Below are 26464 nucleotides of genomic sequence, written 5' to 3' on the forward strand. Positions count from 1 at the left end.
ACTGGGTGTTCTCTATATTCTTCCTTTTTCATTTTTACATTGTTCTGTGTAAATTGCTTTGAGATGTAAAGTTCATTATTATTATTATAATTATTATTATTATGAACAGTTTACATAAATAGTAAATAATAATGGCCCCATAACAGATCCTTGGGGAACTCTGGTAAACACTTCCATTGAATCTGATTTGATACCTTCCCCTTCTACACACACAATCCCTAATAAAATCTCAAGAGCTTTAGTTAAATCAATAAATATACATGCAGTGATATTTTTTATCTACGAACTCACAAGATACTTCTAGATGATTAAATTGCTGTAATTGAGATATTGTTTTTGTTGTTTTTTACAAATGCAGACTGATTAATAGACCGTTTTGAGTGCATACATCATGTCAATTCCTCACATAAATGTTTCCAATAGATTTAATAATACTATTTATTTTTTTATTTTAAGTAAATGTACTTTCTTTAGTATTAGTTTGTTATTTTAGTACATTCATTTATGGAAATCAGGTGAAATAAAACAATGATTTCATTGATTTCTTTCTTAGAAAATATTACTTTATATTATTTAAGGCTTCAAAACTAGATTAAAGACCTATCTGTTCAGTAAAGCGTACACTTAGTGCACCACTTAGGGGGCTTCCACACAAGTTATGCATCTTGTTGATATACACTGTGAACATCAGCTACGCTAATTATTTTCTTTATTCTCCATTTCCACCTGGGGATGCTCTTCCCGAGGCCCTCAGACTATGCAGAGCCACTGATTCGATCCAAGACAAACGACGAGATGATCCCAAGGTTTCCATATCCTGGACCAGGCCGTATCCTGAGCAGCTACTGTGATGGTCATGGAAGAGTGGAGAACATGAGACTGATTCCTGTGACGCTCCAGAGACAGACGAGTCTTCGCTGAGGCCAGCTTCCAGCCTCCGCCACTAAGACTGCAGCTCTGCACAAGACGTTTGGCCAGCGGAGAAATTAAAATGGTCGTGCCCAACTGAGCCTGGTTTCTCTCAAGGTTTTTTTTCTTCACTTTCGCCATTAGTGAAGTTTTTTTTTCCTCTCCGCTGTCGCCACTGGCTTGCATGGTTCAGGATCTATAGAGCTGCGCATCGTTGGATTTGCCCTTCAATATTTGGACTCTCAGTAGTGATTATTAAACCACACTGAACTGAGCTCAACTGAACTGAACTTAAATACTACAAACTGAACTACACTGTTCCTATTTACTGTGACCTTTTATGTGAAGCTGCTTTGACACAATCTACATTGTATAAGCGCTATACAAATAAAGGTGAATTGAATTGAATTGAAAGGCAATGAAATTACATTTGATTTGCCACTATAGTTGCCAACCCTATAGTTGTGTATTCCTATGGTTGGAAAACATGACCATTTTTGAAATAATGGATTTTTTTAATGAAAAGTCTGGAATAAAGGTAAGACTACAAAATCTAAACATAATCATGTAAAGTAGCAGAAACAGCTCTGTTTCAAAACAGGACTAGAGCTGAAGCAACCCCACCCCTTCATGATGATCTGCAGCCCATAAAAGATAATATTCGGTCATTTCGAGACATAAACAGCTGCGGTGTTGTTGCTGATCCTGAGGATTAGACAAGACTAACAAGAGTCGTGAGTATATTTTCTAAAACATTTACAACTTGTATGTGACTGAAAGTCTGACGGTACAGTTTATACATTGAAGATTTTAACTTTAATGTTGGATTTTAATGCTGACAGACGACTTATTAATTACAGATGAGTGGACCCAATTTCCAGGAAAGGTAATCCAGCTCAGATTCATAGAATTCTGTGACAAATGGCTCAAATATACTTGTTCAATTCAAGTACAGTTGAAGTCAGAATAATTAGCCCTCATTTTTATTTTTTTCTGCAATTTCTGTTTAACAGAGCAGATTTCCTCAACACATTTCTAATCATAATAGTTTAATAACTCATCTCTAATAACTGATTTATTTTATATTTGCCATGATGACAGTAAATAATATTAGACTAGAGATTCTTCAAGACACTTCTATACAGCTTAAAGTGACATTTAAAGGCTTAATTAGGCTAATTAGGTTAACTAGGCAGGTTAGGGTAATTAGGCAAGTTATTGTATAATGATGGTTTGTTCTGTAGACTATCAAAAAAATATAGCTTAAAGGGGCTGATAATATTGACCTTAAAATGGCTTTTAAAAATTAAAAACTTCTTTTATTCTAGCCGAAATAAAACAAATGACTTTGTCCAGAAGAAAAAATATTATCAGACATACAGTGAAAATTTTCTTGCTCTGTTAAACATCATTTAGGAAATATTTAAGAAAGAAAAAATAATAATAATAATTCTGACTTCAACTGTATATAAAATATTTGAGGTAAATTCAGCCCTGGTTGGTCTGTTTGTGCAGTGAAGTGCGAATCGCACACTCTCTAAATAAGAACGAGGAGGAGTTTGTGGCTAAAAGGAGAAAAGATGTTCTGGAAACCCTGTTGAAAATCGGCATAAGATGCAATCAGGTAAAACATCTAAAACTTCATGACTATTTCTTCTTGAACTTACAAACAAATGGTGTTGTAGTTGATGAATATGTGTGTGTGATTCAGGATAAAGTGCCAAACATTGCATTACTGGGTTCTGGAGGAGGACAAAGAGCCATGGTGGGTTTGCTGGGATGCCTGGATCAGCTTGATAAAGCAGGTCTTCTGGACTGTGTCCTTTATCTGAGCGGAGTCTCTGGATCCACCTGGTAACAAACACACACACAGATAAAGATTGAATTGTGTTGCATGTCAGAAATGAGAGCAGTGTGTTGTTCTCCTGAAGGTGCATGGCCTCCTTATATAAGGAACCAGACTGGTCTACTAAACTACAGGCTGTCAAAGAGAGAATCGTCAGGAGAATCAGCGGTCCTGCAGTCCGCTGGTCAGATGCACATAACAAACTGTTGAAATATTTCAGCGGGAAAGACCACTTCAGCTTGACTGACGTCTGGGCAGTGATGGCTGTCACAACATTTGTGAAAGAGGTCAGTGGCAGCGACTATCTTCAATGACATCTAATCAGATTTTATAAAAGTGTTCATTCTGATAATGGGATGTCAGGGAAAGTGAAGCACAGTTGAGACAATATTCTAATCTTGTTCTGCTATTCCTCTGAAACATGTGAAACACATATTGACAGAAATATGAATATTGATGGAAAGAGTTCTGTGCATACTCGGACCATGGGAGGAAGCGGTTCCAACTGTGCTGGTCATCATGGCAAAATGACCTGAGGTAATATCGAAGTTCTTGTATTTTCTGTTCTGCCACGAGTACATAGACAGAAGTCATGGAGTTCGTTGACTGCAAGGGTGTCCCCAGAGCTTGGAAATTGTGGATACAGTCCAGAATTTCTTGTTGTATGGTGGTGTGTATCTATTCCTTTCCTTCTAGACCTCCCAGCGAAGCAGGCTGTTAGAGATTGACATTACAGATTTCCTTGTCTAGGTTTCATTGGACTCAATGATAGCTGGAGGGAAAATAGGCTCTGGTTCAGGGGCGTTGCTAGACCTAAAGCTCTACTGGGGCACAGGCCCCCCATTACTCACATGACCCTTTTTTGTTGAAAAGCAGTTGCAATATTGCGCTAAACTTCACATACTTGTGTAATCAATTATTCCTACACTGCAAAAAGCACTAGGAAAAGTAAATGTGTACAATACCACTTTATTAATATATTTATTATTTAAGTGTCATCAAACATCAATTCTCAACATGTTTTTCTGCAATTAATATGTATACACAACTAATGATAACTGGCAAATTTCTTTTTCATCATTTGCATTTTTTTCTAGTAACAATAATAACGAACAATTATAAAAAAAAATTTATAATTACAACATTTACAGAAACCAGCCATTTCATGACAAGTGTTTTTCAAAAAAAAAAAAAAAAAAAGAAGAGAATATATTCACCAGTTCTAAGCCAAGTCCAGGTTACAAGGATTCAATTAAGCATCAAAGTGTACCGCCTATTCTTCATTTTGGCAAAACAATCAATCACTTGACTCTGACTCAATTTGCAAAGTTCTTCTCTCTCAACTGACAAGACGGCAAGATGGTGAAGCCTTTCTTGTCCCATCGTGTACCTCAGCCAAGTGTGGAGCCGTCTCAGTACACTGAATGACCGTTCACAATGACAACTGTTAACTGGGATTGTCAGAGATATCTGCATAGCCTGTGTCAAGGTTGGAAACATGACTTTATCCAGCAAGTTGAAAACGGATTGTATATCCTTAATTGGAAGGCTGTCCTTTTTGTGAGCCAGATAGTTTTTAGCCACTAAAACCTCCTCCGATTTTAGATCTACACTGTAATGATCTGCCAGATCTTGGAGGTGCTCCTCACAAAGAAAGCTATCAGATAGAGGATTACAGGCCTGAACACCTCTCAATATTTTGCTATTAAGAGATGAAAATCGTTGCTCCATCTCAAACACCATTCTGTCAAGGCAAGGTAGAAAAAGGTTAATTTTCAGCTTCTCTGAATCACTGAGGTCACTCACTGCTCTACAACTAAAGTCCACTACATACATATCTATGCGTTTCTGTTTTTGTCTTTGTTTAGTAGCAGTGCATGGCTCTGGGATCTGATTTGCTGCACAAATGGTACTGACAGTATCATAAAGCATAGTGGCTTTTTCATCTGTGCGCATCTGCTTGAGAGTGTCACACACAGCTCTTTTATACTCCACAGCCTTAGCAAGGTCTACGGTTTCACTTTGCAGGTATCTGTGAAGATTATCAGTTATGGACAGAAAAGTTTTGAACATTTTCAATAGATATATTGTGGAGAATCTTCTGAGTTTGGCATGGAGTCCTACTGCCATGGAGTTGTTGATGCCAGAGAGACATTGAAGAACTGCAGGCAGGTTTTCTAAGATGGAATTTACAGACCGCAACTGGCTTGACCAGCGAGTCTTTGAAATCTGAACAAGTTCAGATGGCTGTAACCCCAGCTTATGTTGAACATCTTTGAATTGCTGGTGGTTTAGTAGTGAAACAGAGAAAAATGAGTACACACTCTGTAGTAGCTCAAAAAGATCCCTGGCCTCTGGGATGGCCTGACAGGTGTGACACAAAACTAGGTTGAGCTGATGTGCATAGCAGTGCACATAGATGGCCTCTGGATGTTTTTGTTTAAATCTGGCTTGTACACCACCTGAAGACCCACTCATAACTGCAGCGCCATCGTATGATTGTGCAACACACTTAAGGGCATCAATACCATGACACTTCAAGTTATCTTCTATAGCAGCAGTAATGGATTCTGCATCAAACTGTGCAAGTGTTACCATTGCAAGCAAGCACTCCCTCACAGTATTTTCTGCAACATATCGAACACATATGGCCAACTGTTCAGTATTGCCATCTCTGGCTTCATCTGCCATGACTGAAAACATACCTGCCCTTTTAACCTCCCTGACAATATTTGCTGTAACCTCTTCAGCACAGCACTCAATTAATTCATTTTGAGATGAAGGTGACAAGTAGGTACTGTGTGAAGGGGCTAAATAAGACTGCAAAAAAGGGTCAAACTGCTTTAGAAGATTCATACATTCCAAAAAGTTTCCTCGGTTGTGGCTGAAGTCTCCCTCATCATGGCCCCGGAAGGGTATGCTTTGTTTTGCCAGAAATTGTGTCACAGCCACAATACGGGTGAGGTACTCTCGTCTGTCTTTTATTTCTGCCTCATTTGCTGAGTGCAGTTGTTCAATTACACTGCCATGAGCAGCACTGGCTTTAAAGCTGTGCCAAGAAAGCATGCTTGCTTTATGGGCAGGGGTTTTCTCATGCTCCCTAAAGAGATCTAGAGATTTTTTCCAATTTTTTAGGCCAGTGGTAACAAAGGTGTCATGTTTCAGATTTTTGCCAAACATCCTACATGAAAAACAAAAAGCTGCATCTCTGGATATAGAATATTCCAACCACGGAAAGCTTCCAAACCAATTTGGATTAAAAGATCGCTTTTTTAACCCAAAATACTGCTGGGGATACTTGGACAGCTTAACCTGTTTTGGCCCACAATGCTTTTCCCCCAAATCACTTATATTTCCCTCTATGTTGTAAACAGTGTTTTTTGGCCTTGCTCCCTGTCCAAAGTTCTCTGCTGCCATTGTGCACATTTCTCCCTCAGCTTCTTCTGTATGGCTCTCCTGTCTTACGCTTATCTTATGCCTGTCCTTCTCCAAACTTTCACTCTGCCCTGCTTCCACCTGTTTACCCAGCTCCACCTCTCTTCCATCTCCACCTGTAGGGTCTTAGTAAGACATCATATGAAAAAGCATCAGTTCTCAGGAAGATCTCTGTAAAGTCTTTAAAGTTGCATTATCCCAAATAGCATAGCAGTCTAAAATATAATAATTTCAGGTGAAAAGAATGAGCAGATGGGTGGTGGAGAAGTTAGGCAAAACTAGTAGCTAAACTGCCTAAGTTTGGTCCATTTTTATATAGACTTTGCACTCATATTACTCATGAATTGGAGAAATTGCAATGCCTAGTGTGGTAAACATTAGTCTAATAAAAAAGTAATTATGAGGCTATTGATGTTAGATGGTCATTTGTGGTTTCAAAATTAAGCATAAGCTTAGAAAACAGTTTTGGAAAATGTATTTATGTTGAATAAGAGGGTAGCAAAATGGGTTTTATGCTATGCAATAATACAGATATGTTTATTTAAAGTCTGAGATAAAAAGAACATTTTATTGCAATAAAAAATATATAAAATCAGTTTAGAATAAAAAATAGAGCATGAGATCAGCCGCATATCAAATGCATAAAAGCAAATACAAATAAAAAAAATAGTTAGCAAAAAGCTAAAAGCAGACTCCCCTTATTTTGAGTAATATTTCTAAGTGACATGTTCCTAATCTGTTTAGAATGATTTCATTCATTCATTTTCTTTTCAGCTTAGTCCCTTTATTATTCTAGGGTCACCACAGCAGAATGAACCGAAAACTTACCTAGCAAATGTTTTACACAGCGGATGCCCTTCCAGCTGCAACCCAGCACTGGGAAATTAGAATAATTCATTAATTTTCGTTTTGGCTTAGTCCCTTTATTTATCTGAGGTCACCACAGCAGAACGAACCGTCATCTTATCTAGCATATGTTTTACACAGTGGATGCCCTTCCAGCTGCAACCCAACACAGGGAAATTAGAATAATTTAAATAAAAAATAATACCACTTTGAAATGAATCCTAAATGTAACTGGAAACTAAGATAAAGACCTGACTGGTGTGCTATGCTCAGACTGTGTCATTCTAGTCAGAAAAATAAACGATTAAAATGGAAATAAATAATAATGCTCTAAAACAATTTTACAGATTTTGACATTTTCCTATGACTAATTGGCTTTCATCTGATGCCTGACCTAATGCTGATCTGATCTGGCTAATAGTGAAGTTTGTTTATCAAGTCTTACCTCCCTCAGACTCATCTCTCCTTTCTGCACTTTGTCTGCGTCGCTCAAAAAAAGTCCTGATGTCCATCTACATGAGTACATGAGTCAAAATAATATCACATCATTTAAAAACTTTTAAAAAGTTTTTTAAGCACTAGTTTTGTCCAGTACTTGAAGTGGTGGGGATACAAAACGGCCGGTATACTCCTGTTTCCCGAGGGAAATGGTGAGGGCGTGTAACGTTAGCAACAGAAAAAAATCAAGGCACACAAATGATTTAAGTACAGTATAATAGTGCTGCTACAGCGTGCATGTGCCTACTATCCCACTTCAAGCCCTGCTTTTGTCATTGTTACATAGCCCACCTCAAATGCATTCCAACACCAACACTTCTGTCTGCGATGCCCACCCTCAGCTGCACCAACTCGGGCTGTGGCTGAGCGCCATGTGTGTAAAAATGACGCGCGCGGAAGTGCGCGAATGCGCGCGGAAGCGCGCGGCCGGTGCGGCTATGAATATTTGCGTGCATGCGTCAATGACTCAACGTCAGTTAGTATTTCCAATAAACTGCTCAAGCGGTTGTTGTATAAAGTTTTTTTGGATCTTTTTATCTTAATTAGTACACTAACAAATCAAGCAAAATCTAACTCGAATTTGGCATTTTACAGAATAACAGATTTACTGGGGCACAGCAGATTTTTACTGGGGCACGTGCCCCAGTAAATGGTGTCTAGCGACGCCCCTGCTCTGGTTATTTGGGAGAATAGTCTGATCAGAACATCAGCTATTACATTGTGGTTACCTGGACAGTAAGTGATGGTGAAGTGAAGACTGGTGTAGAATAAACCCCAGGAGGCTTCAGTCTCTTGGCTATATGTAAGTATTACAGAAATCTGTGATCTGAAATCACAGTAAACAGATGTCTTGCTCCCTCTAGCTCAGGTGTCACCAAACTTGTTCTTGGAGGGCCGTTGTCCTGCAGAGTTTAGCTCCAACCCTAATCAAACACAACTGAACAAAGTAATCAAGGTCTTAACCAGGTGTACTTGAAACTTCCAAGAAAGTTGGGGCCAAACTTAGCAGAGAAAGGGACAAAGATTGGTGAACCCTGCTCCAGCCAATTGCACCTCTCACCCAAGGTAAACTTTATGTCGAGAAGTTCAGGATACAGATGTCATAGTTTTGCTCTGCTGGGGATAACTTCTTGGAGAAGAATCCACAACAGTAATGAATAGGAGACATACCAGCAAATTGGGACAGCACAGCTCCTATGCAAGTGGTGGAGAAGTCAACATCGACCACAAAGGGTATCTGCGGATTATGATGTCAAAAGGTGGGAGCTGTGGTAAACCGTATCTTCATGGGCTTCATGGGCAGTGTTGATCCAGGACAGGGACTAGGAAAAAAGTAAGGGGATATTGTTATAGACGAAAATCATTGATGAATCTCCAACAAAAATGAACCAATCCCTGGAATCAATGAAAGTCTATGACCTATTGTGGATATAGCCAGTCCAGAATTCCTTTATCTTTTCCCTAGTCCATTTGGATGCTATTCTCGCTGATGATGTACCCGGGGAACTGTCGAGAGGAGTGATGTAATTCACATTTCTCCAGCTTCAAGTAGAAATGATGTTGGTGGAGTCACTGGAAGACCTGTGTTACATTGTGGCGATGTTCGGCCAGGTTCTGGGAGTATATGAGGATGCCATAAATAAAGACTATGAGGAACTAGAGAAGGAATTCCAGGGGCACCACATTCATCAATCCCAGGAACACTCAAGTATAGTTGGACAAGCCATATGGCATAACCCTTAATGTATAGTGGCCAACCGAGGTGATAAAATCCATCTTCCACTCTTTACCCTCCAGGATGCGAATGACTGCAGGTCCAGCTTGTCCACAAGGCTCAACATAATTCCTCGAAGTCTGACAGTGAAAAGGATATGGCAACTTGATGATACTCTCATTCAGAATGCTAAAGTCTATACACAAACTCAAGCCCCCAGCCTTCTTACCAGGGGAGAAGAAATTGGAAGGCACTGGAGATGTAGATGGATGACTGAATCATAGTCTCGGAGTTTCCTTGATATAATTATCCATTGCCCTCAAGCTTTAAAATGGACAGCATGTAGATTCTACCATTGGGGAGTTTGGCTACACACTTAGATTGATCACACAGTCCCATGACTTATGTGGAGAAAGTTTAGTCGCAGCTTGCTTATTGAAGACATCCTGGAACATAGATGTAATAGGTCACTTTGGTGGGCTTGGGAGTCCCAAAGAGAGCGGAAGCCATTTGAGCAGTGAAGGAAGGTGTTCTCTACACAATAGTAGTGTCACGGTCAGGTCTTGAACCCTGGTTTCTGGTGTGGAGACTGGTGTGTGAACCGCTGAGCCACAGGGGCAGTTGTGTTGGACCCAAACGAAAACACTCCAAGAGAAAATCCAGAAAACAAGTGAGGTGAGGAACACAGATAAAGTGACAAATACACAGGCTGGAACAAGTCACAGGTGATCAAAATTAAGTAAACAAGAACACACAAGGAAGAACAAAGGCAGAGGGGAAACACAGGGACTTCTAGGGGAATGAAGACAACGTGCAGGATGGTGACAAGTAGCTCTTGTGGTTCATTCATACTGTGTCCTATTGGACATTGTGTAAATGAAGGTTGAGCCATGGGAATCCCAGGATATCCACTGTGGATCCCTGCAGTCCCAAATAAGAGAGGTGGATCTGGTTTGACAACAGATGTTGAACAGTTCTACAAAAGTAACTTCAGTAGGTCACTTCACTGGGAAACTCCTCACTACCAAACAGGTGAAAGATTACTCATGAAGACAACTGACTTGACATTTGGGAAGACAAGCATTGAATTTCACCCTCTCACACTCTAGCTGTTTTCCTTGAATGATTTAAACTCTGAAATCTTGGCCTTGACTTGGCAGACGGAGACTATTCAGAAGGTCTTGTGAGATGACGTTTACCAAGGATCCCGAGTTGAGGAGGATTAAAATGAGGATACTTGTATAAACAGTCCTAGACATTTGGTTGAAAGTTTTGCAAAGTTTGACTTTCAATTTGTCCATCATCATTAGCGTGGGGCTGCTGATGGATGATAGTAAAAAGCGAAGGCCAACAAGAAGGATTTTTTACAATTATATTTTGTAGTTATTTGACTGGAATTTAGTTAAAATGGGATTATTGTTTTTTTCAATACAGTCCTGTTCTCTGGGTTGATGTTTTTTAATACAGTTACCGGCCACTTTATATGGTATACCTGTCCAACTGCTCGTTAACGCAACTTTCTAATCATCCAATCACATGGCAGCAACTCAAGACGAGTCTCCATTTCTGCTGCCACATTCAGTGGTGGTGGTGTAATGGTGTGGGGGATATGTTCTTGTCACACTTTAGGCCCATTAGTACCAATTGAGCATCGTGTCAACGCCACAGCCTACCTGAGTATTGTTGCTGACCATGTCCATCCCTTTATGAGCAAAGTGTCTCCATCTTCTGATGGCTACTTCCAGCAGGATAACGCACCATGTCATAAAGCGTGAATCATCTCAGACTGGTTTCTTGAACATGACAATGAGTTCACTGTACTCAAATGGCCTCCACAGTCACCAGAGCTCAATCCAATAGAGCACCTTTGGGATGTGGTGGAACGGGAGATTGGCATCATGGATGTGCAGCCGACAAATCTGCAGCAACTGTGTGATGCTATCATGTCCATATGGAGCAAAATCTCTGAGGAATATTTCCAGTACCTTGTTGAGTCTCTGCCATGAAGAATTAAGGCAGTTATAAAGGCAAAAGTGGGTCTAACCCGGTACTAGTAAAGTGTACCTAATAAAGTGTGTATATATTCTTTCTTTTTCATCCTTATCAATTCTTCCCTTAATTGTTAATGAATTCCTTTATTAGAACTTTCTTTCTCCTTGTAGTTTTTTTGCGCCATCTTCCTGACAACATTCATTACAGTAAAAAAAATAATAATAATATCCTGGAATTTTAATTTTAAAGTGTTACGTCTGCTATTAACAATTAGTTGGAATGATGCCAAACTCCATATGAGGCTGTACCTCTGCTAAACAACTCACTGACAATAAAACATATTATTAGTATATTTGTGATATCAGTCTCCAAAAAAAATCTTCACAGATTGACGAGAGCACACTTAGCGATCAGCAGGAGCAGCACAAGAAAGACCCGCTTCCCATCTACACAGTGATCGACAAGCAATGCAAAGACGGAGGTCTGTATACAAGAAAGAAAATGTTACTGTGCTCATGTCAGCTGTTATAATGGTGAATTGTGCATCTACAGATCCCTGGTTCGAGATCACTCCATATGAAGCTGGTTATTCCCTCACTGGAGCATTTGTGGATACTCCCAGTTTCGGCAGCCAGTTTACTAACGGCCGTAAAGTCAAACCGCAGCCTGAAGTGGACATGCTGTACCTGCAAAGTAACAAACAACAAGAGAGCTTATCAATATGAAAACACACTATCATTGAACAATGTGTCAAAACATTGGTATAAACCACAGCACAATTACAAATCTTAAGAAGTAATTAAAAGATTATAACACAATACTTAGTCGTTAAAATAAACCTTATTACACAGATGTTTTTTTCTGAACAATGGCTAAATTTTATGTCTTAGAGCAGGCATGGGCAAACTCGATCCTGGAGGGCCGGTGTCCCTGCAGAGTTTTGCTCCAACACTAATCAAACACACCTGAACACCCTAATTAGTGTCTTCAAGATCACTAGAAAGCTACACGCAGGTGTGTTTGATTAGGGTTGGTGCAAAACTATGCAGGGACACCGGCCCTCCAGGATCGAGTTTGCCCATCCCTGTATAAGACTGTCATAATTGATTGTATTTTACTTTTAAATGATATTTGACCTTTTCTGCAGGTCTTTGTGGCAGTGCTTTAGGTGACAGAGAAATGATTCACAGCTTTATCTTGGGGAAAATACAAGGTGCCGCTACATTTTAAAACTCACTTCTGAATAAGGATGCAGTGCTTGGTTGAAATATCAATACTGATTGCATCTAATTTTCTCCACAGAGTTCTTTATGGAATCAACACCCGCTGAGGAAACCAAGAAAAGTAAAGCATTTCAAGCATAGAAGCAATATGACAAATGCTTATTCACCTTAGTGTGAAGTGTTACAGAACAGATAATTATTTTTAGCTTCAATTCAAAACATTGGTAGTGAGGAAATGTCTGATACACAATTTTGTAATGAAAACAACCCACATTAAAGTTATTGAAGAGCGTTCACATTTGTTTAATGCGTGTTTCAAAAGATCCAAACCCCCCACCAGAAGACCAGTGTTCTCAGGTGCTGACGGATCTTACGGACATGAATATCTGTGTGTTGAAAGGCCAGGATCCGACTCCTCTTGATGAATCCATCAGAACAAAGCTGAAAGGTAAGATTTTCCTAACGTGTGCAGGAATCATTGTTGGGTGTAATTAGTTACAAAGAACTAGCTACTTTTCATTTTAGCTTTTAATTTAATTACAGTTACACCCGCCTTAATATACTTATAATATCCTTGAATTATAATATACTAGCCTTTAATACTGTTCAAACATTCAATAGTTATACACACACACACACACACACACACACACACACACACACACAATTACCAGCCACTTTATTAGGTACACCTGTCCAACTGCTTGTTAATGCACATTTCTAACCAGCCAATCACATGGCAGCAGCTCAGTGCATGTAGGCATGTAGACATGTTCAAAGCGAGCATCAGGATGGGGAAGAAAGGGGATTTAAGTGACTTTGAACGTGGCATGCTTGTTGGTCTCCGAGGAATATTTCCAGTACCTTGTTGAATCTACGCCATGAAGGATTAAGGCAGTTCTGAAGGCAAAAGGGCGTACAAACCGATACTGGTAAGGTGTAACAATTTACCCTACCCAATTCCCCTGTACCACATGTGTTTGGGCTGTGGAGGAAACCGAAGCACCCAGAGGAAACCCACACGAACGCGGGGAGAACATGCAAACTCCACACAAAAACTACAACTGACCCAGCCGAGGCTCGAACCAGCAACCTTCTTGCTGTGAGGCGACAGCACTACCTACTGCGCCTACACTTTGTAAGTCACATCAAATAAGTTTTGACTTACTGCTTCCCTCAACCACACTCGCACCCAGTCGCTTTAAGATGCAATCTGTGCTCTCTGTCCTCCACACATCTGTCTCGTCTTCACCAGACCAATGCGCCCTATTGCCTCAAACCCCTTCTGAGGACATCGGACAGCACTAAGAGCAATAAAGAAAGCATGGGGCAAATCTTAAGACCCTGTAGACCCAAGCAGCTATCAAGCCCAGCTGGCATCATGTGCCTTCCAGCTTCCAGACAAAACTCTTTACTACCATAACAAAATCAACAGCACTTCAGACACCGGCAAAATATCCCGTATATTGAATAACCTGCTGTCCCCCATACACCACCTCCATATCAGCTAATGATCTGGCCCCATTTTTCACACACATGCACAAAACCACTGACATTAGCAGTCTGTTAAGAAACTAGAAGAGCTAATAACAATGCACATGCCTTTTTCCTCCTCAGAGCTCTCTGGAGATGAACAGCAGCTCATATCTCAAGTGAAAAAAGTGAATTTCCGCGATAAAAGAGAAGCAGAACCAGAAATCAATCAATACACAGAGGATGTGTGCGACTTCATGTGTAGATTGAAACTGCAATTGCCTCTAGGTATGTATAATTAAACTAATTGAATTAAACCACCTGCTGGATACACTCTCTCCTCTTTGTATGTTTGGAGTAGAAAATGACTTGTAAAATAGCCTTATCATAGTATTTATTGACTTCTACTCTCTGATGATTTGAAGTGCTTTCTTTATCCTCACTTGTAAGTCGCAAAGTAAAGGTAAAATGTCAAGTTCAAAGAAGCATGGATTCACCTGAAAAACAAAATCAGATGCATTTACCGAAGTTGAATTTCAGGTACTCAGATGCGAATGACTATTTCTAAATGCATGGCTCTGTGGATCTGGGGCAGGAATTATGACTTTCTCCACAACATGAAAGGTGAGAACAGACGTGCTGTGAGCTGGCATTTGAGTGTGAATAATGTAATAAACAGACTCGTTTTACACTGTGATCCCTCAGATGAAGAGGTGCCTACTGCTCTTCTGAAAAGTGATACCAGAGACTATGAAGATGCCGGGCTGTTGCTGAACTCACCCTACTTCTCTGTGCTGAGAAAAGAAAGAAACATTGACCTCATCATTTCTCTGGATTTCAGTGAAGGCGATCCTTTCCTGGTATAATATAATCAAGGATGCACATGATGTTTTTGATTTGGCTCTAAGAAAATTCCCATTACTTTAGCTGTCTTCGCACTGCTCATGGCACTACAGTGGCATGAAAAAGAGTTTGCCTTCTTACTGATTGCTTATAATTTAGCATGTTTGTCACACTTTAATGTTTCAGATCATCAAACAAATTAAAATCATCCTCAAAGATAATACAAGCTTGTATTACTAAGGGAAAACAAAAATGGAAAACTGCATAGCCCTGTGTGAAAATGTGTTAAAGAAAACAAAGCCTCGTCTCGGACCCAAGACTTCTGGAAAAATACTCTGTGGACTGACAACGTGTGTCAAATTATGTGTGGCATAAAGGTAACACCACATTTCAGAAAAAACAACATCTTACCAACGGTAAAGTGTGGTGGTGGTGTGATGGTCTGGCTCAATAGTATCTGAATGCAGCCTTTAAGGTGCAAGCTGAGAATGCATATCTCAGAGATGCAATTTCAGACACAATGCACTCAATGGAGCTAGTGGCGTCACTGTGAAGGGTATGTTTAGGGGTGGGGTCAGGACTGGTGAGCTCATTGCAAAAGCATTGCATGCAGCTCAGATTGCAACTGCACCGGGCCTGCATCCAGACCCCTCTCGTTTTGCTGCTTCAGGAGCTGAAAGATTTGCTGTGATTAATGAAACCATGAATTCTGCTGTGCACCAAAATATCCCGAAGGAGAAATTCTCGCCAACTGTTAGTGACCTCAAGCTGAAGTGAACTTGGGTTCTACAGCAGGACTTGCAAACCGGCAACTTCTGATCGGCTGAAAAAAACCCAAAATTAAGACTTTGGAGTGGCCTAGTCAAAGTCCTGACCTGAATCCAATTGAGATGTTGTGGCATGATCTTAAAAATGTGGTTGAAGCTTGAAAACCCTCTAATGTGGCTGAGTTGCAACATTTCTGCAAAGATGTGTGGGGTTAAATTCTGAACAGTAAAGTGTGGGGGTGGTATAAGTGTGATGGTCTGGGGCTGTGTTGCTCAATAGAATCTGGATGCAGCCTTTATGGTGCAAGCTGAGAATGCATATCTCAGAGATGCAAAGTCAGACACAATGAACTCAATAGACCTAGTGACGTCACTGTGAGGGGTATGTTTAGGGGTGGGGTCAGGACTGGTGAGCTCATTAAAAAGCATTGCATGCAGCTCAGATTGCAACTGCACCGGGCCTGCATCCAGACCCCTCTCGTTTTGCTGCTTCAGGAGCTGAAAGATTTGCTGTGATTAATGAAACCATGAATTCTGCTGTGCACCAAAATATCCTGAAGGAGAAATTCTCGCCAACTGTTAGTGACCTCAAGCTGAAGTGAACTTGGGTTCTACAGCAGGACTTGCAAACCGGCAACTTCTGATCGGCTGAAAAAAACCCAAAATTAAGACTTTGGAGTGGCCTAGTCAAAGTCCTGACCTAAATCCAATTGAAATGCTGTGGCATGACCTTAAAAATGTGGCTGAGGCTTGAAAACCCTCCAATGTGGCTGAATTGCAACATTTCTGCAAAGATGTGTTGGCTAAAATTCCTCTACAGTGCTATAACTACGTTCACACCAAAAGCGATGAGAGCGTCCAAGGTCGGTCTGGCCGCCCTGGCGACAATGCTATCTGCCTTCAGCTCCGGCGGCTAGAGCATCAAAATTTGCTGCATTGATCTCGTATTTGAAGGGGCTGTTTTAGCATATCAGTTACATGAAGTTACGTGAAAATGTTGCGCACTTCTTATCAAATTCATTAACAATGGAAGATCAAGTTACGTGTGGCTTTGCTCCACTTAATTATCCAATATGTCCATATGTCTGAAATATCCTGAAGCAGCAATACAGTTTTGTACTGTTCATGAGCTTCCCGCGTTTTTAAAGATAAATATATATGTAACTTATTTAATGCATGTTCCTGTAAGAAAACATTGTAAATAATTGAAAATCCGGCGACCGCAATAATCAAACCCTTGGGAACAACTGTGGTCAGAACCAAAGTTCACAGGTCTGTGTTCTCTGAACTCCTGTCAAGCGCTGGACTTCTTCATTCTGATTGCTTGCCGCCAAACCGCGTCATAGTTCATTACCATAAAGTTGACTTGATTTCAACTCTCCTCGATGCCCACACCGGCGGCGAAGACGCGTCGCGCTGCTCCTCGCCGCTTATCACCGCCGGCTCTCATTGAAATTGAATGATTTCCGGCTACTTTGACGCTCTTAACGCTTTCGTGTGAACGTACGGTTATGATCACCAGCAATCTAGCGGCTGCAGTTCGCTGGGAAACACGCAGTTCACTGGAGAACTACAAATGCGCCACATTATGGACTACAACTCCATACATGCACTCCGCTCACACACACCTATTTCAAGTTCCGGTAATGAGCACACACACAGCCAGAGGATCGTCACAAACCGATTACTACGCACACACACACATCAGTCACACAGACTTGTTGATCTGTCAAAGTTAACATTACGACGCGTTTTCCTTGCCTTGTCCTGCCGTGTTTTTGACCCTAGCCTCGCTTGTTTGTTTACATTGCCTGCTGCCTGCCTGTACTGAGCATTCGCCTGTTATTCGACCACGACTCTGGATTCCCTGTATACTACCGTTAGCTCCTGATTGTGATGATTGCCTGTCTGACCATTCACTTTATAATAAATCCTGCATTTAGATCCGCACTCCATTGTCAGCGTCTCCCTTGTGACAGTAACAGACTCAAAGAAATGTATCAAAAATGCTGGATTGCAGTTGTTAAGGGTGGCCTAACCATTTATCAGGTTTAAAGGGCAAACACTTTTTTACACAGGGCTGTGAAGTATTGTATTTTTGATGTGTTTACTTGTGTTATCTTTGACTAAAATTTAAATTAGTTTGATGAGATGAAACATTAAAGTGTGACAAACAATAAAAAATCAGTAAGGGGAAACACATTCACACCACTGCGTAAATGTACATTTATTGCAATACTATGAAATATTAGTGTTTTTCTTGCACTTAACCCTGATAGCATGCGAATCTGGGCCACTTTAGTCAGCTATGAGGCACTGGTGGTATTCCTTCGGCCCATACAAAATGAATGTGAGCCTGAAGTGGCCCACCCGTACAATGGCAAAGGGGGGCCAAAGATTCAAATTCATTTAGAGGCCATTTAAGGTAAAGATTTGGCACTTATAGCAAAATGTAATCAGAATGTGAGCCTAATGTGGCCCATGAGGAAAATGGTAAATTTGGCCCAAATGACATAGGACAAATGTGAGCCACAGTTGGCAAAAATGTGGCATAGTCATTTAAAGGTGATCTGGGTCTAAACCTAAAGTGGCTCACACGTGTAGGTGCAAATGTGGCCCAGTTATCTAAAAACATATGTGGGCCACTTTTGGCAAATATTCAGCACAGTAAGCTCTGGCTAATGCAGTCGTTAGCCTATAAGGGCCCAGAGAAAATATGGAAAATGTGGCCCAGTTATCTTAAAACATATGTGGGCTACTTTTGCCAAATATTCGGCACAGTAAACTCTGTCTAATGCAGTCGTTAGTCTATAGTGCCCAGAGAAGATATGGAAAATGTGGCCCAGTTATCTTAAAACATATGTGGGCCACTTTTGCCAAATATTCGGCGCAGTAAGCTATGGCTAATGTGGATTTGAGCCTATAGTGCCCAGAGAAGATATGGCAAATGTGGCCCAGTTATTTTAAAACATATGTGGGCCACTTTTGCCAAATATTCGGCGCAGTAAGCTCTGGCTTATTTGGATTTGAGCCTATAGTGGCCCAGAGAAGATATGGCAAATGTGACCTAGTTATTTTAAAACATACGCGGGCCACTTTTGGCAAATATTCGACACAGTAAACTCTGTCTAATGCAGCCGTTAGCCTATAGTGCCCAGAGAAGATATGGAAAATGTGGCTCAGTTATCCTAAAACAAATGTGGGCCACTTTTGGCGAATATTCAGCACAGTAAGCTCTGGCTAATGTGGCTGTGAGCCTAAAGCGGCCCAGAGAAGATATGGCAAATGTGGCCCAGTTAGTCAACATTATGGAGAAAAGTGTTTGCTTTAGTTGGGCTCATAGCCCTGAACCTCTTAATATTAATTTCCTTTTGGGCTGCTGTTACTTTTAAGAACTTTGCTTGAAAAGTTTATTCATTACAGCAAACAAGCCAAGTAAAAAAAAAAAAACTAAAATGAAGTGAGGCACAACCTGTGATGAAATAATATGTCACTGATGTTAACCAATGTTTTAGAAGTTCCATTATTAGAAGTAACGTATAAACATGCTTGCACATGCCACAGAATTATGATAGTTTATAAGCTAAAACAAATTTTATGGTTCAACTTCTGCTCACAAAGACATCAATAATCAGTGTATGAACCTTAACAACGGTGACAAGTAACTAAATGAACAAAACTCACAAACATAAACAGCAGAATCAACAGCAAATAATGAAAACTGGAGCATCAATAAGCTATAGAAAGTACTCATACTGCAATGCATGCTGGGATTTTTGTACTTTGCCGCACTCAGCAAGTGTAAGGTGTAGGCCAGATCTAGGCCAGAATAAAAGCAAATTGTGGCCCAGAGTAGGGTCAGTTCTGGTTCATTTGGTTGAGTTATGTCTGATATGTGGTATTGCTTTGGCTTAATTGTGGCCCAGATCTGACAAACAGGAGCGGACCGCCCTAGAGCCATAATTCTATTCAGTATGTGGTCCAGATGTAAGTGTCTGGTGTGGGCCGGATCTGGGCCAGAAAAAAAGCAAACTGTGGCCCAGAATAGGGTCAGTTCTGGTTCATTTGCTTGTTTTCTGGCTGATAGAGGATATTGCTATGGCTTAATTGTGGCCCAGATCTGGCAAACAAGAGCGAACCGCCCAAGTGCCATTCCATGCGGTATGTGGGCTGGATGTAAGTGTCTGGTATGGGCCGGATTTGAGCCACATGAATTTTGCTAGCCGGGAAACTATTTACAAAACTTTATATAAGGAAAACAAGCACATTCTGCATGACTGCAATACCGCCATGGTCCACTGGGAGGCTGCAGTGGAAAACAGTTGTTGCTAAAAGAGATACAGCTCTGGCCAGACCTTAATGTAAAATTATTTATTAAATTACCCATTACATTGTGTTTATTAACATCAACGCATACACCCCCCCACACATTAACGTAAAAATAATAATTATGGTTGCACATCCTCACAAAATGACGCTGTATTGATATGTGTATGCCCAAGTCTCTGCAACTGTAATCCTTTCTAGACTTTAGCAATGAAAACCACTGGTCTAACCCTGACATAACATTTTTAATAAGACACAGGCCCCAGACCCCACTCCTAACCCCAACTAAAAGTAAACATATTTAAATAATGACTTAATTGGACCACTTTATATCATCACCAGCCGTAATCATTAATAAATGAATTAATATTTATTCTGGTGTGCGTTCACGTTTAGGATGGTTTCTATGCAAATTTTATAAGCCAGACTCCTGGTACGCTAAAGTGCATCTCTCGCACTATATTTGGTCTGTTTTTACATGTAATATCTGGTATTTTTTTTTTATTTGAACAATGTAGGTGCACTCCTCTCCTCAGTTTTACTCAAGTTTACTCAGAGACTGTAGAATATTAAATCTCTGTTGATTTTCTCTTGCAGACAGTGAGAGACGCTGCTGAGACGTGCAGAAAACTAAACATCCCTTTTCCTGAAGTCAACATTCCTGATCAAGACATCGAGAAACCGAAGGACTTCTATGTGTTCAAAGGCCAAAACACTCCAACCGTGATTCACATGCCTCTCTTTAATGTGGTCAACTGCGGAGGCAAGTTAAGATCGTCTCGCTGAATAACACTGGAATATATCAGCTGTGATCTGATTTTAATGTGTTAAACCTTTTCTTCAGATCAACTTGAGGATTGGAGGAGAAATTATGCCACCTTCCAAAAAGCTCTCAGTGCTGAGATGATCACCGATCTAATGAACATCGCTGGAAAAAACATCTCAAACACCGCAGAAAGACTGATGGAGGAGATCCGTGCAGTCATTGGATAAAAAATATGACCCGAACAAGTGGTACTTTCTCAAGGAATGAAGTCTTCAGTGTTAGATTTGTTTTTTCAGTGTAAATGCATGTTTCATTCATTGATTCATTCGTTTTCAGCTTAGTTTCTTTATTAATCATTTATGTATTAAACATTTATGTAGCACCGTTGTCCTGCGAGACACGACATTTCGTTCCTCTGTATGTTCACACATGTAGCAGAATGACAATAAAGCTTGACTTGACTTGATTTAATGTGTCTGATAATGTGCATTTTAAGATGTTTATTTCTATGACTTAATGTTTATTCCATTTTATATTGCTATATTTGTGGATGAAACACTGTGTGTTATTTAAAGGGCCCATAGTTGACCTCTTTTTTATGATTTAATATTAATATTATGGTTGTTCTGAGTGTGCCAGTTTAGGTTCAGTTTAAAATACAGTTCAGATTGTTTTATTATAATGTTTTAAAAAGTGTCATGTTGGGGGCGTGTCCACAGCTCGCTGATTTAGGGGTGTGTTGCTTCACATGTAAATTAGTTTCGGCTTCCCGCCCAACGTAACATGGGGGCGGGGCCATGAGCTCACCCGCTCTGTGTTTGCAACACAGACAGGCAGATTGAAAGGAGGAGGAGAGGATCAGCATTCAGTCCTACATATACGACTCTGACACAGACCAAGCAGAGAGTACAAAATCATTTGTGTCTTTGTACAGTTTTACAGCCAACTGTGTGCTAGTTTCAAGTGCCGAGCTTGTACACAGAAACTAATAACCACGCACACTGAATTAACTTTGACTGAGGCACCGGATGCGGCGCTCGAAGCCGCGACACGGCACACCAGACACTCTCTGTGGCGCGGCAGAAACATGAAGTGTCCCGAATCGTCGCGTCACGCATTTCTGAATTCTAAACATAGGTTTCAGCAGCGGTCCGCGGCGCCCAGCCGTCGACTTGAGTGTACCCTGATAGAAACCGATGTTTAGAATTCTAAAACGCATGCTAGTTAAGATCACAGGGAGCTTCTGGGATCGCGAGAAATGCAAACGGCTGAAGTATAAGGTAGACTCAATGAGAAGTACACATGTTTGCAAACCTACCTAAAGATACAACCAATAATTCCGATTAGAGCGATAATGTGGAGAATATTGATCTTGTGTTGAGCCCAATGAGCCTTGCATCTAAAAATAGAGCTAGCGTGTTCATTTAGTGATATCGCTTCGACTCACGCTGAAAATGGCGGACGTGAATCAACAAACTGAGGATATGATGACGCGCCTGTCAATCAAAATTGGAGGGCGGGGGGACCGCTCTCCTACGTAAAGTTGCGGTCAGCTTGAAAACCGATCCAATTGGTCCACCGTTTTTTATGTTGTTAAATTGAAAAAAAAAAAGCACTGGGTGTGCTTATATCACCCCAATATGACGGTACACCATACATGCACATATGTCTGTCCAAACAGCTTGAAAAGTAGATTTTTACCATAGGTGCCCTTTAAGATTATGAGTATGAGCATTTTTTTGTATCTTTTTTTTCCATGTTAACTTCAGATAAGATGCACATTTTAAATAAGAGTTCATTCAGAAACAGGGCTTTTTCTAACATGTTATTTAATAAATTGTTTAATAAATCAACCGCAAATGTATTTAAACAACTGTAAACTCACCTCTACATACATTTTAATTCAGATGATAGACAGATGGTTTATAATAAAATCAGTCAATTTTCACATCATGGATTTTGCGGCGCTAGAAGGTGTTTAAAAAATGCTATGGCTGTTTGATGCCAAGTTTTTAATCCTATGCATACTACTGTAAAAGAGGACAGTTAATTCAATTCAATTCAATTCACCTTTATTTGTATAGCGCTTTTACAATGTAGATTGTGTCAAAGCAGCTTCATATAAAAGGTCATAGTAAATTGGAACAGTGTAGTTCAGTTTTCAGTGTTTAAGTTCAGTTCAATTCAGTTCAGTGTGGTTTATCAATCACTACTGAGAGTCCAAACACTGAAGAGCAAATTCAACAATGCGCAGCTCTATAGATCCCGAACCATGCAAGCCAGTGGCGACAGCGGCGAGGAAATAACTTCACCAAATGGCAAAAGTGAAGAATTAAAAAACCTCGAGAGAAACCAGGCTCAGTTGGGCACGACCATTTCTCCTATGGCCAAATGTATTGCGCAGAGCTGCAGTCTAGGCGCTGGAGAGCGCTGGATTTCCATCGTGAAGAAGCTGCAGGTGGGAGAGGCTGGCCCTTCAGGATCAATGTGAGGACTCATCTGTCACTGGGGTCTTACAAGGATCAGTCTCATGCTCTCCACTCCTCCATAACCACCATAGCAGCTGCTCAGGATACGGCCTGGTCCAGGATTATGGAAACTTTGGGAATAATAAATAAAAAAAAAACAGACTAACATAAGTGCAGATGCCCTTCAAATTATAATGTGTGTTCCTGAAGTGTTCCTGGCTCTGGTTGCCCTAAATAATGCAGACTAACAATACTTTATAGACGGCATTTGTGTTTTAGGTACATGCTAATGCAAAGAGATGTGTCTTTAATCTAGTTTTAAACTGACAGAGTGTGTCTGCTTCCCGAACTGTGCTAGGAAGGCTGTTCCAGAGTTTAGGTGCCAGATATGAGAACGATCTACCGCCTACAGTTGAATTTGATATTATATAATCAATTGTCCAGAATTAATTGAGCGTAGTGGATGTGGGGGGCTATAATACACCAGGAGCTCCCTCAAATACTGGGGAGCCAAGCTGTTCAGGGCTTTGTAGGTAGTCAATACAATTTTAACATTTATACGATGTTTAATAGGGAGCCAATGCAATGATGAAAGAACTGGAGTAATATGATCATAGTTCTTTGTTCTAGATAGCACTCTAGGAGCTGAATTTTGAACCAGCTGAAGTTTGTTAATTAGGCCAGCAGGGCAACCGCCTAGTAACACATTACAGTAATCTAATTGAGAGGTCATGAAAGCATGAATAAGCTTTTCCGCATCAGACATTGATAGCAGATGTCGAAGTTTGACAACATTTTTAGGATGAAAAAAGGCAGTTTTACAGATGCTTGAAATCTGGCCTTCAAACGACAGGCTGCTATCAAAAATCACCCCCAAATTCTGGACTGAAGATGAGGACTGAACTAAGAATCCGTCAAGGGATTGACAGTGTTCTAGGTTTTGCATGTGAGGTTTTTGGGTCCAATAAGCAAGACCTCAGTTTTATCTGAATTTAGTAATAAGAAGTCATTAGTCATCCAATTTTTAATATCAGCTACACAATCTGTTAATTACGTAAATTCATACAAATTATCAGGTTGAGAGGCGATATAAAGTTGTGTATCATCAGCATAAAAGTGGAAGCTAACTCCGTGTTTTTTAATGATATCACCTAGCGGTAGCATATATAGTGTGATCAGTAAGGGACCAAAAACTGAGCCTTGTGGTACCCTACAGTGTACTGTTGATTTGTATGATGCCTCTTCATTAACCTCTTGAGGCCCAAGGTGTTTTTTTACATGCATTTTTTTATTTCTCTTTGCTATTTGGGCTTATTACAACCTAATTAGAAAAAAAACCTACGGTTCATCTTTTGATCAGATGTACTTTTAGAGAAAAATTATGTCCATATATGTGGACTCGTGGTCTGAATCTACATAAAACACTTTTTCCTGAATTTATTTTTAATGCCTATTTAACAGAGAAAATTATTTGAACATGTTTTGACTATTAACTTTTTTGACTATTTGCTGGCTGCCCAGCATCCTCTATTAACAAACTTCAATTAGTACAAAATGCAGCTGCCAGAGTTCTTACCAGGTCTAGAAAATATGATCACATCACCCCAATTTTATCCTCCTTACACTGGATTTACGTTTTGAATTTAAAATATTGCTTCTTACATATAAAGCTTTAAATAATCTAGCTCCTGCTTATCTAACCAATCTTCTGTCTCGCTACAATCCAACTCGCTCTTTAAGGTCTCAAAACTTAGGGCTTCTGGTAGTATACTCATTTATAGCTCCTAAACTCTGGAACAGCCTTCCTGATAACGTCCGAGGCTCAGACACACTCTCCCAATTCAAAACTAGATTAAAGACCTATCTGTTCAGTAAAGCATACACTTAGTGCACCACTTAGGGGGCTTCCACACAGGTTATGCATCTTGTTGATATACACTGTGAACATCAGCTACGCTAATTATCTTCTTTATTCTCCATTTCCACCTGGGGATACTCTTCCCGAGGCCCTCAGACTATGCAGAGTCACTGATTCGATCCAAGACCAACGACGAGAAGTTTCCATAGGTTTCCATATCCTGGACCAGGCCGAATCCTGAGCAGCTACTGTGATGGTCATGGAAGAGTGGAGAACATGAGACTGATTCCTGTGACGCTCCAGAGACAGACGAGTCTTCGCTGAGGCCAGCTTCCAGCCTCCGCCACTGAGACTGCAGCTCTGCACAAGACGTTTGGCCAGCGGAGAAATTAAAATGGTCGTGGCCAACTGAGCCTGGTTTCTCTCAAGGTTTTTTTTCTTCACTTCCGCCATTAGTGAAGTTTTTTTCCCTCTCCGCTGTCGCCACTGGCTTGCATGGTTCAGGATCTGTAGAGCTGCGCATCGTTGGATTTGCTCTTCAATATTTGGACTCTCAGTAGTGATTATTAAACCACACTGAACTGAGCTGAACTGAACTGAACTTAAACACTACAAACTGAACTACACTGTTCCTATTTACTGTGACTTTTTATGTGAAGCTGCTTTGACACAATCTACATTGTATAAGCGCTATACAAATAAAGGTGAATTGAATTGAATTGACTATTAGAGAGTAAAAACAACATTATCTTCCCATTTTGGACAGTTAATAATAGTGTTAACTATTAGTAATAATAGTATTTTAATTAAATAGCCACTTAAGAGCTAAAATGTGCTGTCCACGTATGTGGACACTCAAGCCCTAGGAGGTTAACTTATACAAATTGATAACGTTCAGATAGACAAGACCTGAACCAAGGCCAATGCAGTTCCTGTAATGCCAGCTAATGAAGTGCTGTGCAGTTAAACCTCCCTCCTCTGACCTTAAAAGGTGCTCTTGCAACAGATGCCAGAGGCTGTGGTCTTTAGCCTCATTGTTAGAGCAACTGACTCCAATTCAAGAACAACCGGCTCGTTCCCAGATCACAATGAGTGAGTGGTAAACAGGCATGTGTTCAACCGGTGCAGTGCACATGCCCTTTTTCTCTTGGATAAAATGTGCCCTTCAACAAAGAACAAAAGTGCTGTAGGAATGGGTTTTAACCACAGCGGTTCGAACTGTAGTTTTGCTGATTGACTAAAAAGTTATCAGCATGATGGCAAAAAAAACCTGTACATTTCTAGTCAAACCATTCTTCTGCAATATTATACCAAAAACGAAAATAAGGGCAGTATTAATAGCTATAAATGTGGGAGAGCGCTGATATTATGTGATTGTATTGTATTGCAATATGAAGCAAAGATGCAGAGAAGACAGACTCCAGAGGAGGAGAGGAGCAGAGCAGGGGAGCACAGACCAGCAGTTTACCGCCTATTTTGTACCTTTCTTGACCATGTGAC

The 26464-nt window shown here is 40.4% G+C and overlaps 1 protein-coding gene across 2 annotated transcripts; it reads left to right on the forward strand.

The window, feature by feature from the left end:
* The first annotated feature begins 1568 nt into the window (after positions 1 to 1568).
* Positions 1569 to 21104, forward strand: si:ch73-55i23.1 (uncharacterized protein LOC100148818 homolog). 2 transcript variants are annotated; one of them, XM_056457221.1, is made up of 15 exons: positions 1569 to 1643; positions 1770 to 1795; positions 2425 to 2533; positions 2621 to 2763; positions 2841 to 3042; positions 11628 to 11721; positions 11793 to 11933; positions 12388 to 12453; positions 12543 to 12584; positions 12786 to 12911; positions 14081 to 14224; positions 14477 to 14560; positions 14642 to 14796; positions 20470 to 20635; positions 20717 to 21104. In XM_056457221.1, the coding sequence occupies exons 2-15, from the start codon at positions 1770 to 1772 to the stop codon at positions 20863 to 20865; spliced, it is 1647 nt and encodes a 548-aa protein (XP_056313196.1). In that variant the 5' UTR covers positions 1569 to 1643; the 3' UTR covers positions 20866 to 21104. The 2 variants fall into 2 exon arrangements, with proteins under 2 accessions (XP_056313196.1, XP_056313197.1); XM_056457222.1 differs by having other exon boundaries at positions 1586 to 1643; positions 1752 to 1795.
* Positions 21105 to 26464: the final 5360 nt, after the last annotated feature.

Source organism: Danio aesculapii, chromosome 5 (assembly GCF_903798145.1).
Source record: "Danio aesculapii chromosome 5, fDanAes4.1, whole genome shotgun sequence".
Lineage (NCBI taxonomy): Eukaryota > Metazoa > Chordata > Actinopteri > Cypriniformes > Danionidae > Danio > Danio aesculapii.

What these genes read in the sequence shown, in the direction of transcription:
- si:ch73-55i23.1 (XM_056457221.1), top strand. Translation starts at nt 1,770, where the DNA reads ATGAGTGGACCCAATTTCCAGGAAAG. An exon ending in TCGGCATAAGATGCAATCAG is followed by an intron (nt 2,534 to 2,620) that starts GTAAAACATCTA and finishes TGTGTGATTCAG; the next exon opens with GATAAAGTGCCAAACATTGC. An exon ending in TATCTTGGGGAAAATACAAG is followed by an intron (nt 12,454 to 12,542) that starts GTGCCGCTACAT and finishes TTTTCTCCACAG; the next exon opens with AGTTCTTTATGGAATCAACA.